Source organism: Monodelphis domestica, chromosome 5, assembly GCF_027887165.1.
Source record: "Monodelphis domestica isolate mMonDom1 chromosome 5, mMonDom1.pri, whole genome shotgun sequence".
Taxonomy (NCBI): domain Eukaryota; kingdom Metazoa; phylum Chordata; class Mammalia; order Didelphimorphia; family Didelphidae; genus Monodelphis; species Monodelphis domestica.
In genome coordinates, this window is record NC_077231.1 from 30766865 (window position 1) to 30783317 (window position 16453).

Consider the following 16453-nt stretch of genomic DNA (forward strand, 5'->3'; position numbering starts at 1 on the left):
GAGAAGAGGATACCTTCCTTTCTACCCTCAGAGGCCCCCCTCCCTCCCAGACACTGCAGTGGAGGGATTGCTGTTTCTTGTCTCTAGCCATCTATAAGGAGAGATGGACAATTAGTTGTATTCCCTTCATCAATAGAGTCCAGTTCTTAGAGTTATCCTTCTGTCTGTCTGTCCACTAGATCTTCCTTCTGTCTGTGTCAGTCAGCCTAAATGTATCCTTCCCCTCACCCACCCTTCCCTCTCTACCTTTGGCTGCTTTCTCCATCTATCTTTTTTTCCTTCAGGGCACACACACTAATTTGCCCTTATCTTGCTGTTCAACTGCAGGCTCGTGGACTGGAGACCAAAGCACCCAGGGCCGCTCCAACCCGCTAGCCACTCGGTCTCCAAACCACAGCGGCCACGGGAGAGAGGACAGAGGGAAAGGGAAAACGCCAGGAAACACCAAGTCGACCAAAAGACACCCAAACACTAAATCTTAAATCCCATTGCCACACTCCCTACTCCTTCAGTCCATTCCCAACTGTCGATCAGCCCGAGCAACACCTAGACAGAGAATAGCAAGACAGAAAGCCCCTCGTGCCCTCGAGAAACCCGCACGGTCTGCTCCCAAAGAGGTCCAGTCCTCGCCTCCTCACCCCCCATCCAATGCTGTTCCAAGGAGAGGAGGAAAGGTGGAAACTGAGCTGCTCACCGTATCTCCCCTTCGCTGGTAGAAGCGACAAAAAAAGTCCCCCGATGGCGCCCTTACACGGCTCAATCGAGACACCTTAGCCTCTTCCCTTCCCACCTTGCTCCTTCACCTGGGGAGCTCGGCGAGTCCCCCATTCAGCTTCGAAAAGGAGAGAAAGAAATCTCTTCTCTTACCTTGGTGCCTTCTGCTAGTGGTGTCGAGGTGGAGGAAGGCGAGAGGAGGGGTGGGTTCCTCACCCCCCCTCGGGCGGTTAAGTTTATTCCTCTCCTTAGGTGGGGGGGTGGGGGTGCCTCTCCTGGTCCCTCCCCAGGAGCACTGGGGAACGGCTCCCAGCACCAATACCCCAGGCAAGCAGATCCGTCTGCCTCTCAAGATTGCAGCTTCGTCTCTGCCTCTCTTTCCCTCCTCCAGTCACCTTTAAATGCATCTTTTACTGCGGCACCACATTATATTTGCAGATCATAAAATCCACCTCTCGCGCGTACCAAGACCGTCCTGACATTACTGTTTTATGACCTTGACTTATTGTGGTCACCTGGATAATATTTAAATCAGCGTTATGGCCTCTCACTTATATTAAACCCGCCAAGAGACGTTCTAGAAAGCCTTTAAAAGATGAGTCTAACACACAAAACACACACACTCACACACTCACACACACACAAGCTCCCTGGGAGGAGGAAAATGGAGCTGAAAAGCACTTTTAAAAAATATACCCATTTGAGGAGTAAGGTTCTGGAAATTTATTAGGATTTGTTTCTCCATTTAGGAAGCTACATGCAAAAGATACAACATACAGAATATCTTTAAATAACACGACGACCAGAGCTGGACTTGTTCAGTTTGGGGGGAGGGGGACACTCATTCTGGCTTTGCCCTTTCCTTTGCTTCAGAATTGTCCCTCTGGATGGACTCTGAGATGTCATTTCTCAGGGTAGGGATGGAGGTGGGGGTGTCGGACTGGGGGCTGGGCAAGGTGGGGGACAAAAGCTGTACAAGTACAAGACACGGAGCAGATTTCTCAGCTTGACTTAGCTCTACATTCATGGGGTGGGGGTAGGGATGGGGGGGGTGCGTCGGAAGCGCTGGGTGGCTATAGCAAACACACGACACTAGCCAAACTTTCCAAAACGTCTATTACCCTAAATATACAATGCAGAGAGGAAGGAGCGGCTTTTAGAGTGCTGCAGGGGATACCTTACGTTTTCTCTTTCTTTGAACTATGTGGATGGATCCAACCTTAACTCTACATGGATTACAAGGATGCTGAGTGAGAGTATGCACACACACACTCACATATATAGTCACAGGTATGAGTATAGGTATAGATATAGATCTTCTCTTGCTTAGATTGAGGCTTCTTCACTGCACCAACAAGAAGTCCCTCCGAAGGAGAGTCTGAGATCTTTTTTTTTTTCCTTTTTGCATACACAGTGCATTTATACCCGGGGGGGGGGGGGGGGAACTCTTAGCCCGCACAAAGGGGGAGGAGGGGGCGGGGACAGAGAGGGGGCGGGAGGGGGCGGGGAGCCTGCGCGCTCAGGTGAAATTAAAATTGGAGGTCAGTTCGCGAATTCGATTCTCTCGGTTCATTTTCTTGAGTTTCATTCTGCGATTTTGAAACCAGATTTTGACTTGTCTGTCTGTAAGGTTAATCGTCTTGCTAATCTCCAGGCGGCGCTCTCGGGTCAAATACATATTGAACAGAAACTCTTTCTCCAGTTCCAACGTCTGGTGTTTAGTATAGGGGCACCTCTTCTTCCTTCCGCTCTTTGCTGTCAGCCAATTTCCTGTCGTGTTTTCTGCCTTTATATCCTCTGTTAAAAATAACATTATTGATATAAGTATCCCACTAAGACTCAAAACATCGCAGCTCACTATAGAGTTACATGGACTGCGGTGGGGAATGGGAACTAAGAGCGGAAAGGAGCTGCTCCCCCCCCCCACCCCCACCCCCAGCCCAGAGACAAGGTGTCCATGGCTCTGACTTCAGGACTGAACAATATCCTTAGGGTCTAGTCCTTTTGCAGGAGAGGGCCGAGAGGGCCGGAGGGAAGGGGCAGTCTAGACTTTCCGGTGGGTTAATTCGTTCTCGTTTTTTTAGGGCACCAAATCCAAACAGAACTAGAAGAACCCAGGAGATCTAGATTCCTTTAGTTATTCTCTTCTAAAACGGTTACTTACAGGTCACCCCTAGCTGTCTAACCCTCCCTTGGCACTATTTCTCCTGGGGAAAAATCATTAAGAAAAGTCCTGTCCTTGTTTGAGCTGAGAGAGTCTGATTTATCCTAATCCCAGAGACAACTGCAATGAGTCTTTGGCCTCCAATGGCCTTTTCAGTCTAGCAAGGGAACTTGCCCGAGTCCTTTGGGGTTGGTCACCTCTGGATCATTTCCCTCCACTAATGCTCCATTCCCTCTTTTCTCCCTCCACTTTCCAGAAGAAGCAGCCTCTGCACTCTGACTTCCTCCAACAACACTTTCCTAACTCTTCTCCAGCTCCCCCTCACCCACAAAAGTGTGTTGGAGGACAAAAGGGGGGTAGAGACTGTTGGGTCTCACATATTCACATTTAGACATCCAAAAGACACCCACCTAGGAAACTTCCTTGACCCAGAGGAATTGGGGAGGGGGGAGGAAGAAGAAGAGTTGACCAAGAAACAAGCTCAACCTTATAGACTCAGAAATTATATATATATATATATATATATATACATATATGTACACACATTTATATATAGGTATATACACACATATAAAATACGTGTGCACACACATATATGTGTATATGTATAATACATAAATATTGTACACAATATGTACACAAATATTTATACACAGAAATATTTTACACATAAACACAAACAACTTTGGTGTGTATACAATGCAAGACATTAAGTTATATATACACATATGTACATATTGTGTAGTTTGCTTAGGTTAAATGCATACATGTATGACATCAAATTTGGATTCAATGAAAATGCATATACACGTGTGTGTATTGTATAAACCATGGCAGGGTTCTATATCTTAAATGATTTTTATTTGATTCAATGAGGGGGACCTGCAGCTTAGAGACATGTACATCTGAGCCAAGTGGATTATTTCCAATCCACTACATCTGAATTTGCCTTTAGCTGAGATTTCTCACCAATGCCACCTCCAAATCCTTCTCTGGCATGCAAGGGTTTGTATATGTGTAATATACAGGAATATATGCACAAATGTGTATATATGTGCATGCACACCTACATACCAATAGGTCCCTTTCCTTAACATACTGCTTTACAAGAAAAGGAGAGGAGGCTTTGGAGATTTGGTTGTGGGAAAAGCCTGGCCAGAGACAAATTCAGAAGTAGTTTTATGGAGAGGATGCTTATTGCTAAGGTATCGGCTTTGCTAAATTGCATGTCTGGGCCCCCTTATTGCACCAAATAAAGGCTCACATGAGATATAGAGTTTTGCCATTGTTTGAGGGAATTGAAAAGAATGGCTAGGAATAAGACAAAATTCAAACTTGAGGATTCAGGGAAGAAGCCGAATACCCCATGTCGTCTTCCGCCTGTTCTTCACCATGTCGGCCTGTTTTTATGAAAAGAGGACCACCAATCCCAATCAATATCCTGGCTAGTTTAATTTCGATATTGGAAGGGGTGTGTGTGGAAGGAGGAAATGATTAAAACAGAGAAATGATCTTCTCTACCCTCTACCACAGCCCAGGTGGAGGAAATGTCTACACATGAGAAAACGACTGGTTGTGTGAGATTTAGCCACACAATCATGGGCTAAAAAGGGGAGAAGAGTCTTTGGGATGGGTGAAGAAGGGCGAGAGAAGAGGAGTGGGTTTTTTGTTTGTTTGTTTTTGTTAACCTTGACTTTGCGTGGTTTAGTGTTGGGATTCAGGTCCCAACAAAATACATCTTCCAGTATGGCCGGTGCATGGGTGTATCTGTGAACTGTATTTAACATGCAAGCAAATATTACATCGACTCTCCAAACCTACATATGTGCGTGAATAATGCAAACACGCACATCTCCTTCAAGGAGCCTCTCTCCCTTTGGGATAAGGGATGGACTCTATCGCCCCGGAGGGCTGGGCTTTGGAAAGGCCAATTCACCAAGGTGATTTTCAGATGCCTTTGCATAGGGGCGGGAAGATTGAAAGTCCTTTACCCCAACCCTCCAAAAAGCATATGTGTGAGTGAATGTGGGGGTGTGTGTGTCTGTAACACACGAATCTCTAGACGGACATGTATAGCTCTCATTCATATACAAAGCAGCATAAGCATCGTGGCTCCTGGGCACTCAATATTTCATCAGCCTTTATACCCAAATGAGTACCCCTTATATACAGCCTCCAGCTCACCAGCGGCGTGGGGAGCGGGTTTATTCCTCCCTGTTGTACTATTCCGATACATCTCTCTCCAACTTTTCTGAAAAATTCATTTCCCTCACTCATCTAGCCCCCTCCATTTCCTCAGAATCCTTTCTAGGGAGCCAGGGAATGATCACGATCACAGAGATCCAGACTCCTTCAGCACAACTGAATCTTGAACCCTGAGCTCCAGCGGAAGGAAGCTTCAGTTCCTCCAACCAAAATCACAATCATACCCAGTCAAAGCCACATTCACCCCGGGCAGAGAGGAATCCGCTCTCCACAAGCCACATGCCCACATAGCTCTCAAGCCCTCACTTGCAATTTACCCTAGAAGCCAAAATTAAAAAAAAAAAGGAAAGACAGGAATAAGAAAGAAAAAGAAAATTTCCACCCCCAGACCAAACGATGACCAAGCTCAAGGCTCAGTCAGTCCCAAATCCCAGCAGTAGCTGGACTGGAGCATCGGGGAAAGAGGGTCTGAGAGCACCCTCAACCCCTAGTAGCCTCGTTCTCCCTGCAGCTTCTTAGTTCAGAAAGCCAGAACAAAAACCGATGCGAAAAAATGCACAAAATCTAACGAAAACGACCACGGCAACAACTTTCAACCGGGAAAACGCAACCAACTGAATTCTCGATTCCCAAGCACTCTGCCGGGCCGCTCACTGCTAGCAGATCGCCATTTTAAGCTATTTTCAAGCCTCTGAACCTTAGGCAAACAAACAAATAAATAAATAATAAGCCTCGAAATCAGCCCCGAAGAGATGGAAACGCAAACACTGGGCAGCTAACAGAAAGCCCCCAATAGAAAGAAGCACCCCACCCCCAACCATTCTGCAGGCAGACGCCCAACCCTGCGCCTTCCAGCCTAACCCGTTCCGGTTCCGCAATGTCCTATCCGATATTAATAATAACAAGAAGCAGCCACATTATCCATTCCAGTGTTATAAATATTGGTGTTGTTATTACTAATTTCGGGGGGGCAGGAATCCTCCTGCCCCTCAGTCCCTGATCCACTCCTCATCCATGTCCCCCTCCCCCCCCCAGGTTACGAAGACCAAGTTCCCACCGGTCCCAGTCGGGACCCCTTTCCCTCTTGCCCCGTCTTACCTTTCGCTTCGTTATCTGAATTATCGGTGCTGGTGTCTGTAGTCTTACTCAGCTCCTTCTCGCTTTCCGAAGGACTGGTTTTGGGTCCCGCCAGGCTCTTCTCCGTTTTGATTTCGTTGGGGCTCGGGGTCTGGCTGTCCGACTTGGGAGTCTCAGGGAAACTCACTTTTCCCCCAAGCTGGGGCGATTCCAGATGTTCACCACGGGGATGGAGGCTAGCCCGGGGTTCGAAACTCGCCTCGAACTCGGTAGCCCCAGAGCAGTGGGGCGGTTTTTCCAGGGTGGGGTAGCTCTGGCTGGCTCTATAATAGCTGGGGACAGGGACTTCGTGCTCCCCGAGGCAGGACTCGGGCAAGGGGTTAGGGTAGAGGGCTGTCTCGGGGCCACTTTTTGCCCTTTTCTCGGCGCTATACATGCAACACACATTCTCCTCCTTGACACTAGTTGGGTAGGAGCAGGACGACAGCTGTCTGCCAACAGGTTGTTCTATACGGTACGCGGTTTTGGGATCGCACCACGAGTCCAGCTGCGAAAGGTAAGACGGGTAGGTGTTGAGAGAGAGGTTGGGGCTGCCGCCCTCGTCTCTCTTGGAGAGAGAGGGCACAATCCCACAGTTCCTCATCACCCCACAGTTGAAGTCACTCCCGGATTGCATGTACATCCCTGGGTTGGACGTATAGGTCTCCGCTCTGCAAGACGCAGTCAGGGGCTCCAAATACGAGTTAGGAGTTACATGGCGAGGGCATGTCATTTTCAGAGAGAGGGGTTTTTAAGGAGCAATACTACAGCCGAGGAGCTGACATCTTTTTTTTTCCCCATCCGGGGGTGGGGGGTGGAGGGGGAGTGGAGGGAGTGACGAGGGAGGGAGGGGGGAGGGCCTCGGTGAAAATATCAGCTCCATAATTATCCAAGCGCTCGGTCCTCACCATGTGACCGCTAGACCAATGGGATTTGAAAATGGCCTTGACGATTCAGACGGCCGTGACGTCAGCGGGGTCAAGTTGTAGGCAGAAAGAGCGCGCATCGTGGAGTAACAGCGCCACCTAGCAGTCGACTCTGAGTAAGAACGTCAGAGACCTTCACGTTGAACAAAGGAAGAGACCTGAGGACTGGTGAACTAACGGGCGGGGGGGGGGGGGGGGAATGGGGGAGCGATGAGGGAGGGGAGAAGGTGAAGGAGATAGAGATGAAGGGGTTGTGGGGTAGCGGGGAGAGCGGTGTTTATTTACCGGTAGCTAAAGTATATTTGCTGGAGGGGGGTCGAGGGAGGGAGAAAAAGAAAGACAGGCAACTGGAAATAAAAACAAAGTCAAATTCAAATTAAAAGGTCAAGATATGCTTCAGGTACTTATTTTTTCCCCTTCTTCCTTTTCTCTCCTCCCTCAACTCCATTCTTTCTTTCGGCGTATGTATGTATGGGAAAGGTTGTCTGAGGAGCTCTGAGCCATGGGTGACCCTGAAGAAGTGGGGGAAACCCAAGAGGGGCTTCCAATTGAACTAAACTTTTTTTCTTCTCTTCCCCATCTCTCCGGGTAGTAATCTGAGATTCGGGAGGGCTAGAGCAGTGTTTGTCAGGGAGAACGGTTGAGAGTCAGGTTCCTGCTGGCAGTTTTTAGTAGAAAGAAATCTCATGGGGTGAGATGGGGGAGAGAATCTCAGTAACTTCGTGGCTCCTCCTGAAGGAGTTTCTGATATGATATCAGGCATTCCCCGAACAAGAAAGTATTCTTTCCCTCTCCCCAGCACTCCCGTTTGGACCCCCCCCCCCCGCCCCCATTATCTTTGCCTTTTTCACTTCCCTATCCCAGCCCGCGGGTTTGTAGATGCCATTCTAGTCTAGGAGGCTCGCCTTATATCCGGGTTCGTCTCCACTTGGAAGGGAGCGGGCAAACCGAACTCTCCATGTGATTCGTGAACTAGCTTTCCCTACCCTTTCCCCAAATGGGAAGCCGTCTACCTGGGAAGAGAAAGTGAGAAAAATCAGGAAAATAGCCTCGTTCTTGAGGAACCAGTGGCCAAAGGCAGAAACCCAGGAGACAAGTCGAGGAAACAGAAGTTGGCCCAGGATAGTCTAATGCACGAATCGAAACGAGAGCCGAGGGAGATTTTTAAGGGTGGAGGTATAGGGGAGAGTGGCTCGTTTATAATAAATGGAGGAGAGAAACAGGAGTGATACAAGTTAGAAGTAATTATTTCCCGCTTGCCTTTCTCCCAAAGCGAACTACACACGCTCTCTCTGTTTCCCCCTCCTCCTCTGGAGAAACGGGACCGAAGAATAACTGGTCATTCCGGTAGCCCCACATTTTTCCCCCTGGCTGGCTGATCCTTTTCTTGGGATTCCACTTCCCCAATGGTTCCCTCCTGACTCGAACCCGCTAGGCTGGGGGGGGGGGATAATAATCAAAAGGGAGTAGAGCTGACCATCATGCCCTGAGGTTTGATGAAGCAAGCCGGGGTGCCTCCCGGGAAGGGCAGCCGGGCCTTGGCCAGCAACAGTAGTGTCAAATCCCGGGACCAACTAAGGAAATGAGAGGGTTGGAGGGGTTTGGGAGAATAAATTGAATTTTCTGTCCTCCAGGTCAGAGAGAAACAAGATTTGGAGCGTCCTGCTGCAGAAGGTCCGACCTAGTGGACAAGGAGGAGGGTGACTTGGGCCGCTCCCCCCACCCTGCACACCCCAATTCCCAGAGACGGAATTGGTTTGGAAATGATTTGAGTCAAGAATTTTCTGCAAGCGTCTCTGGGCTTGTTTGGCCGGGAAATAGCTCCGTGGCCAGCTGAGCCATGTCTCGCCGTTTTCTTGGACAAGGTTAAAGGCTTTAAGGCAGCAGAAGAAGCTCAGGCGGCTTCACGCAAAGAACCATTTGTCCCCCCACCCCAGCCCTTTCCCACCCCCTCCCCCCTTAGAAAGCGGCCCTACGCTTTATGGCCAGTCTGTTTGTATTATCTGCATAGTCTTTTCCCACCAGTTTGATCGAAACCGTTCGCTTTTACGAGGACCCAACGAAAATTCCCCCGTCATATTTATCAGCCGAGGATAAAAATTTAGTATGGGAACTGATATTTCCTCATTTATAGGGCGATGAAATTAAAGACCAAAGCAATTGAGAATTATATGGCTTTGGGGGGCTCTCCCTCCCCCTCTTTGGCTGAGCTTTTATTTTCCTCCCTTCCGGGCCCTCTCCCCTGTCCTTATCATCTACAGCCCCCAAACTCGCCTAGGAATTTGTGCCTCACCCCCTCCATCCCGATTCCCCAGTCCCACTATCCTTTCGGGCTTGGCGGTTCTTTCCGTGGTTCCCTGGGTCTCCCAGCTAGAGGGAAACTGAGCCCTCTTCGCCACTGCGTCAGTGGAGCCCTAGGACTATGTGGCTGTGCTGAATAAGCGACCCCTTGGACCCAAGGCTCGCTTGGAAAAGGGGCTGGGGGCCGAGGGGCTGGAGAGAAAATCCAGATTCCCCCTCAAAGCCAAACAAAACCTCCATCCAGACCCAATTTGGGATTTAAATAGAGAGAGGAGTAAAGTTCCCGCCCTTCAATTCTCTCCATTCGGCCCTGACCCCCCCCCCATAAAAACACACACCTCAGAGCTTGTATGGGGGGGGGTGTACACTAAAAAGAATCTTCAGGGTCATTAAGAGGAATAATAATACCCCTTCCAAGGAGGTGGAGACAGTCTTTGCCTCCCACCTCCTCAACAGAACAAATAGTGTTTAAAGTTGAAATAATTAGAAGTATGATAAACACGGTCCATTAATGAAAAAAGAAATCAAATTCATCAGCTTAAGTGGGACCCCCGGTGGGACAAATGTTCGCCTCTAATTACGCAGGATAAAAGCAAACGCGGCTCTATTAAAGCAGGAGACAGTGAGCAAAGAGGACTTTAATAACTTGTTGGGGGGGGTCGGTTTTACAGACTTTGGGAGGTAGGCTGGAAGTGAGGAGCATGGACCCTAGAGTGCTCTGAGAATTGGAAAGGGGCTAAAATGAAGACTGGGGGTGGGGGGAGTGAGGCTAGAGGCATTATCCTTTTAGGGTTCGAGATTTAGAGAAAATTCAAGATCTTCTATAGGCCTCCGCCCTCTCTTCCCTGACTCTCCCTTTCTCTAGGCCATGAGCAAAGGCAGATTCCATCCTATTGTCCCGACCCTGGCGTTCAAAGACACCCAGAAAGCAGTGGCCCGTCCCCCCTGCCTGAGGGCTCTCGACCTAGGCCCTAGGCCCCAGACTTGAAGGAATGAAAGCTTCCAAGCACACATTCCTAGCAGTTCTGTTCTCTTCTAGCTTCTGCCTGCCTGCCCAGTCAATTGAAAGGAACAAATCTCTTCCCAGGATTTCAAAAGTTTAGTTTGAATAAATATCTGGGTGGGAGTGGGTAAAATTTTACTAAGGCGAGGATTCCATCAGTGCCCTCCACTTTTCTTGTTTTCCGAAATTTGTCCTCCAGTTGATTTCTTTTTGTTGCTACCTCCCGGCATTTTCCCTTCGGGCCAGGAAAGGCAGGGGTCCCCCATTCCGTTGATGATGGAAGGATTTGGGGGATCCTTCAGGCATCTAGGACACCCATCTGCCTCAACCCAGTATAGGCCTTTCTTATCTATTTTTTTTCTGCTGCTCCTTTCCCCATAATTCTAGAGTCAAAAAGAGATATCTTCCTAGGGGTGGCCCTGGGTCATTCGGCAAAACCTTTCCCAGAGATGCCTGCTGGGAACCCCACTCTTCAGCTAGAAGGCTCCTTATCAGCATGATATTCACTAAAACCGGACTTGACTGTAATGGAGAGGACACTGCTCTATGGTGAGGAATATGGCTCTCTGTCTAGACTAAATCTGACCATGTGGGTGAGAAGAACCAAGGGTCATAGGCCAGAAGAGTCTAAGAAGCTTTAATTTTCCAGCAGAAAAGGGGGAGAGAAGTCAGGAGAAAATAGGGACGGGAGAACTGGAAAAGAGAATGAAGGATACCCCTACTAACTCCTCTGAAAAATAAGGGAACTTTCCTCAAAGACAGCGATTTTATTTTTTAAATTCCAAAGATGGTTAGAAAATATAATAGGATTCCTCCCCAAACCTGCGCTCGAGTTCACGGACACACTGCCTTACACAAGTGTTGGAATCGCTTCCAGCGAAAGACAGATCGAAGGGCACAGGCTGCATACAGAGATCTAAATTACAGAGATTTGGAGATTTTTTTATTTCTCCAAATTTGTGATCTAAGAAAAACCTAATTTTCTCTCCCCTTTCCCTGCCTCTGCAAGAAAAGGTTTTGTTTTCCTCGCTCAGCTCTGTCTCTGGCTGCCCGCCGCCGTGAGGATCTTTGGTGAAATCTAAGTAAAGCTGATTGCCCCAGGAAGATTGGAAAAAAAAAAATAGGTAGATGTCTTTGGAGGCCTCACAGGATGGGAATATGCACAAATTGAGGTTCTCAAATCTACTTGGGTATGGAGAAATCCAGGCTCTGGGGTACTTAGCTGCCGTGTGAAATAAGCAGCAGTTTTGACTACCAATTCGAATGTGTTCTTACATATATACATTTATGCATTCTCTTTCCTACACACACATCTGTATCTGGCTATTTACACTGTACATATCTGTAGCTGAGAAACACCAATTCGGACACCGATACACATTTAGCAGAAACTTTCAGGAGAGGGGAGCGATCCAAGATCGCTATACATCGGGCTGATATTCTTCCGAGGTATACAGATAAACACCCTCTTTTCTCACCCTCTACATAAGAATACCACCACTACCATCCCAGTCGGAGAACACTAACCCCACCAATTATCTTCTTACTTCACCCGCCATTTACTCGACACCCCCCTGCCCCCCAAAAACAAAACAAAACAAAACCCCAGATAACAAAACCTTCGAAGAAAGCAGAAAGCAAGCAGTTCTGGGGTGTTTTTTTGGTGGGGATTTTTTTTGAGAGCCACAGGTCACCCCAGCCCTCTGGTTTTATGGTTTATTTCCTAAATGCCCTTGTTTCCCACCCCTAAATTTGCCTCTTCAACCATCCCTGGCTGCTGAGAGGGCGTGAGTTGAGGCTGAGTGGATCAGGCGGGCTGAGACTCGAGAGAGAGAAGAGGAAGAAAGTCTGTTTTCTTTAACCTTATTAAATTCTCTTCCAAAGTGCAGGGATGAATTCCAAAGTTTCTTCCTCCAGCGCTTCTCGAATCCAGACCAAGATACCTTTAGAAAACTGATTTTTTCCTCTTTCCTTCCTCTTTTCTTTCCCCCCTCTATTTCTCTTTCTTTATTCTTTCCCTCCCTCCTTTCTTCTTTCATTTCTTTTTTCTCCTTCCTCGTTTTCTATTTTTTCATCCTTTTTATCACACTTTATATTTTTCTTGACAAAGTTGATACTGCAGCAACTCTCACCTCTTCTTTCTGTCTACCTTTCTCTAAGGAAAAAGCTGTAGGATTTTTATGGAAGCTCTGAGGCTCCCCACCAAAACACCCCAAGCCCAATAGATTTGCTGTTGACCTTCTCAGATTGCTCCAAGAGGGAAGTGCCAGGGAAGACTGAGAGCTCTCCTTGAAAAAAAGGTGGAGGTAAGGGGTGCTACAATCCAGGCCAGAAAAGACCATTTGAAGCAAGAAATATGGAAAACAAACAAGTTTCTTCATCTTTAGGAGAGCTTATGTTTCCCCAAACCTATGTCCATTTAACACCCCCCCTCCCTAAAGGTTAATAATTGATTCTAATACTCCCTACCAGCTCCGAGTGGCTTTTCCCCTTAGTAGGTCACACAATACTTCTTTTTCTTGATCTGATTGGCACTCTAGGACAAACATGAATTTGGGGATACTTTGCGCAAAATCTGTAGGACTGGAAAGTGGAGAAGTAAAATTTAGCTGGTTGGTGCCTCTCTATCTCATTTTCCTTTCTCTACTCTTCCTTAGTCCTGGCAGTCCAAAAATTAGTGGCAAACTGGATCAGATAATTCACCCAAAGACCCACAGGCAGAGAGAGCTCCTAGGTTTGCGGTTTTAAGTCCACTTCCCCAGCACTCCGTGTCTTTGTTCTCTGTTCTCCGCCTGGTCCTGAGGTCGACAACTCTCCGGAAGCCACTGCTGAGGAGCTTAGGTTTCTTGACTTCTCAGTCTCTGTCTCTGGACTCAAAGCCTCTTCAAAGCCATTGTTGGCCCAGCTTCCCAGCCTGAGGCTTCTGGCTGGTAAGATCTCCGTACATCAACCCTACCCAAATCGTTGCCTGGATTGGAGTCAAGGTTATGTTTCTCAACTTCAGGGCTGTGTGTGTTTGCGTGTGTCTGTTCCTGTCTCTCTCTGTGTGTATGTGTTTCTGTGTATGTGTGTATGAGAGAGAGAAAGAGAGAAAGAAAGAGAGAGAGAGAGAGAGAGAGAGAGAGAGAGAGAGAGAGAGAGAGAGAGAGAGAGAGAGAGAGAGAGAGAGGAAGGGAGAGAGAGAGAGAGAGAGAGGAAGGGAGGGAGGGAGGGAGGGAGAGAAACGCCCGACTAAGTGAGACAGTGAGCACAATTGTTTGTGTGTGTGTGTGTGTTGTGTACATGCCTAGAATTAGGTCTGTCCTATTCATATAGGTTTCTCTTCTTTGAGGTAATCCTAGAAGATGCCTTCATTTGAGGAACTTTGAGAGAGGTATATTGAGAAGAGAAAAAAAAAAAGACTCCATTGGACTTCTGAGTCTCCTCCTGAAACTCAGGTCCAAGGTGGGAACTTCTGTAGAACAACCCTCCTCCCGCCCTCCTCCACCTCCACTGTAGGGAGTGCTGAACAGTTATAAGCTGAAAGTGAGTAAGACCTAAGCCCCCCAACCAGCACTGACACCCCATCTCTTAGGGAAACATAGGGCATAGATCCAGGATCTCACTCTGGGCTGACAGCAAAAAAGGGAGGGGGAAGGAAAAAGGAGAGGGGAAAATCTTGTAAAACTTTTATGCCAAACAAAGTTCTGAAAACTTCCCCAGTGTTGCCATTTCAAAAGGTTTATAAGAATAATAAAGAAGTGTTGTCGCGTGGACTAGTGTGGACTGATGGGAGATTGGTTAAGGGATCGGAAGATAGGAGAGTGAATGGGAATATCAGCTCCAGACACCAAGAACAGCCCTAGGGGAGACTCTACCCTACCAGGCCTGACCAGGCCTAGTCTTTCGGACTCTTCTCTGAGAGGGGAGGGGTTAGAGGTGGCGCCCTTGACTCCCTTGAAGTTCAAAGTTCTTCCTTTCCTTGGTAAGAAAACCCCTGAACTCCCCACCTGAGAAATCACCGTTAGTCTTTCCCACAGCCTGGGGAGGGATGTCTATATTCTCAGTCTGAGAGTAATAGCTGGACCCATCCCATCTCTTTCCCAAATGCTCCATTTATCCGATGCTCCCACCCCTTTTTGTGTCCTGTGTTTCCTTTCCAAAAATACATTTTGGGAGTGGTGGGAAGTATAAAGATCTAGAATTTAGACTAAGTATATCCTAAGGGTCCCCTCCAGAGGGATGGGTATCTGAACTTGCAAGACTCCCCAACATCCTTAACTCTTTCTCTATATATATCCCACTATATTTTCAAGTCCTTCCAAGTCTCCCTTGCTCAGTATCCCTAAAAAGGTAGGGGGAGGGGCCCGCCAGGGCAAGGGGCCCAGCGGGCTCTCCCTCCTGGGCCACACCACTTAATACCCTTGTAAACTCCCACGTGCGCTATAAACTTGGATTTTACGACCAGCATTCCTCTTTAGCTCCAGGAAACTTTGAACTAGGCCTCGGGTTTATTTACTGGGGTAGGGGGTGGGGGTGGGGGGAAGGAGAGGGTTTGGGGAGCCGAAAGGCTGAGAAAGGAAGGAGGCAGGGGGGGGAAAGACAAGGAAAGGGGGTTGTGGTGTGTGGGTATTGGAGAGGGGAGTTCCAGGAAAATTCCCTCTCCGATCTGTTTACTGTTTAGTGCGGAAGCTTTCTCCCACAGGCCAGACTGGGTCGTTAAGGCCAAAATGAAGCTGGTTTTAGAGGCGCGGGGGGCACTTTATGGCGGCGTCTAGACTAGTATCTTTTGTTCCTGGGAAGCGCCGCTGTTAGTGGGGATTAACTGAAGCTACAAAACTCGATAGCGGGCTCCACTCTGGAGCAGCTCTGACTTGGTCCAATACTTATTCAATCAAAGGTGGATTTTCTTAGAGGGTGGAGAAATAATCTCTGTGTCTCTCTCCCTGTCTCTCTTCCTCTCTCTCTCTCTCTCTCTCTCTCTCTCTCTCTCTCTCTCTCTCTCTCTCTCTGTGTGTGTGTGTGTGTGTGTGTGTCTTTCTCTGTCTCTCTCTGTCTCTCTGTCTCTGTCTCTGTCTCTCTTCCTCTCTCTCTCTGTCTCTCTCTCTTCCTCTCTCTCTGTCTCTGTCTCTGTCTCTTTCTCTCTCTCTCTCTTCCTCTCTCTCTGTCTCTCTCTGTCTCTCTGTCTCTCTGTCTCTGTCTCTCTCTGTCTGTCTGTCTCTCTCTCTCCCCCCCCCCCCCACAACTCTCCTCTCAGAGCGGGGCAGGGGAGAGCCTTGGAAGAGTAGTAGCAAGAACCAGAACCCTAGAGATCCCGGCTTGGAAGGATCAGGATGTTCAGAGAGAATTGTTGTCTTCCTGCCTCAACACTGCAACCAGCTATCCCCGTGAATCCCCTCTCCTCCCGCCAAACCCCAACCAATTCTTCTACACCCGGCTCCTGGAGGCTTCGACTGAGGCTTCAGCGCTATTTTCCGCAAAGCCAGCCGAGTCTTCCCGAATCACTGGAGTGCTTTTCCTTTCTTTCTTTCTTTCGGTTTATTTCACATATAAGTCCCGCTCTCATTTTATCGGAAGCATACCACCCTCCCCAAGTCAGCCAGACACCTCGCTGCTCTCCGAACCATAGAGCAGAGAAATCTACACCTCTAGTGCGCGCGCGCGCACACACTCACTCACTCACTCACTCACTCACTCACACTCACACGCAAATGCTCTCACGACCTTACAGCAAAGAAACACACGTGACAAACATTCACACTCACCCGAAAATGCTCGCCGATATATTCTGCATGAACTGTGCGTGTCCCCTCGGGTACAAAATCAGATCTAAGCAGAGAGTTAAATAAACCCACACAGCACGGAGGAAAAGTGTGCTCTTCCCCAGTCCCCTCTCCCCCCCTCCCCCCAGCCCACCTCGGAAACGAGCGCGGTGGCTCAGCCGTGTCCACACGCACAGGTTAGAAATCGGGCTTAACTGCATTTAGGGGCAGGGGCAGCTCCTCCGACAGCAAACGAAGCCTAATAGCGAGCGTTTGGCTCCTT

The 16453-nt window shown here is 48.4% G+C and overlaps 1 protein-coding gene and 1 long non-coding RNA gene across 4 annotated transcripts; one reads left to right on the forward strand and one right to left on the reverse strand.

Moving 5' to 3' along the window:
* Positions 1 to 1422: 1422 nt before the first annotated feature.
* On the reverse strand, positions 1423 to 16254 carry HOXC10 (homeobox C10). Of its 3 annotated transcripts, none has more exons than XM_056798026.1 (3): positions 16174 to 16254; positions 6182 to 6707; positions 1423 to 2511 (listed from the first exon to the last, which is right to left on the reverse strand). In XM_056798026.1, the coding sequence occupies exons 2-3, from the start codon at positions 6594 to 6596 to the stop codon at positions 2234 to 2236; spliced, it is 693 nt and encodes a 230-aa protein (XP_056654004.1). In that variant the 5' UTR covers positions 6597 to 6707; positions 16174 to 16254; the 3' UTR covers positions 1423 to 2233. The 3 variants fall into 3 exon arrangements, with proteins under 3 accessions (XP_056654004.1, XP_056654003.1, XP_056654002.1); XM_056798025.1 differs by lacking the exon at positions 16174 to 16254 and adding an exon at positions 7108 to 7246; XM_056798024.1 differs by lacking the exon at positions 16174 to 16254 and having other exon boundaries at positions 6182 to 7064.
* On the forward strand, positions 7340 to 9295 carry LOC130454391 (uncharacterized). The gene is made up of 2 exons (XR_008912036.1): positions 7340 to 7525; positions 8760 to 9295. It is a non-coding gene; the product is annotated as an uncharacterized LOC130454391 (long non-coding RNA).
* Positions 16255 to 16453: the final 199 nt, after the last annotated feature.

What these genes read in the sequence shown, in the direction of transcription:
- HOXC10 (XM_056798024.1), bottom strand. Translation starts at nt 6,932, where the DNA reads ATGACATGCCCTCGCCATGTAACTCCTAACTCGTATTTGGAGCCCCTG. An exon ending in TTCAGATAACGAAGCGAAAG is followed by an intron (nt 2,512 to 6,181) that starts GTAAGACGGGGC and finishes TATTTTTAACAG; the next exon opens with AGGATATAAAGGCAGAAAAC.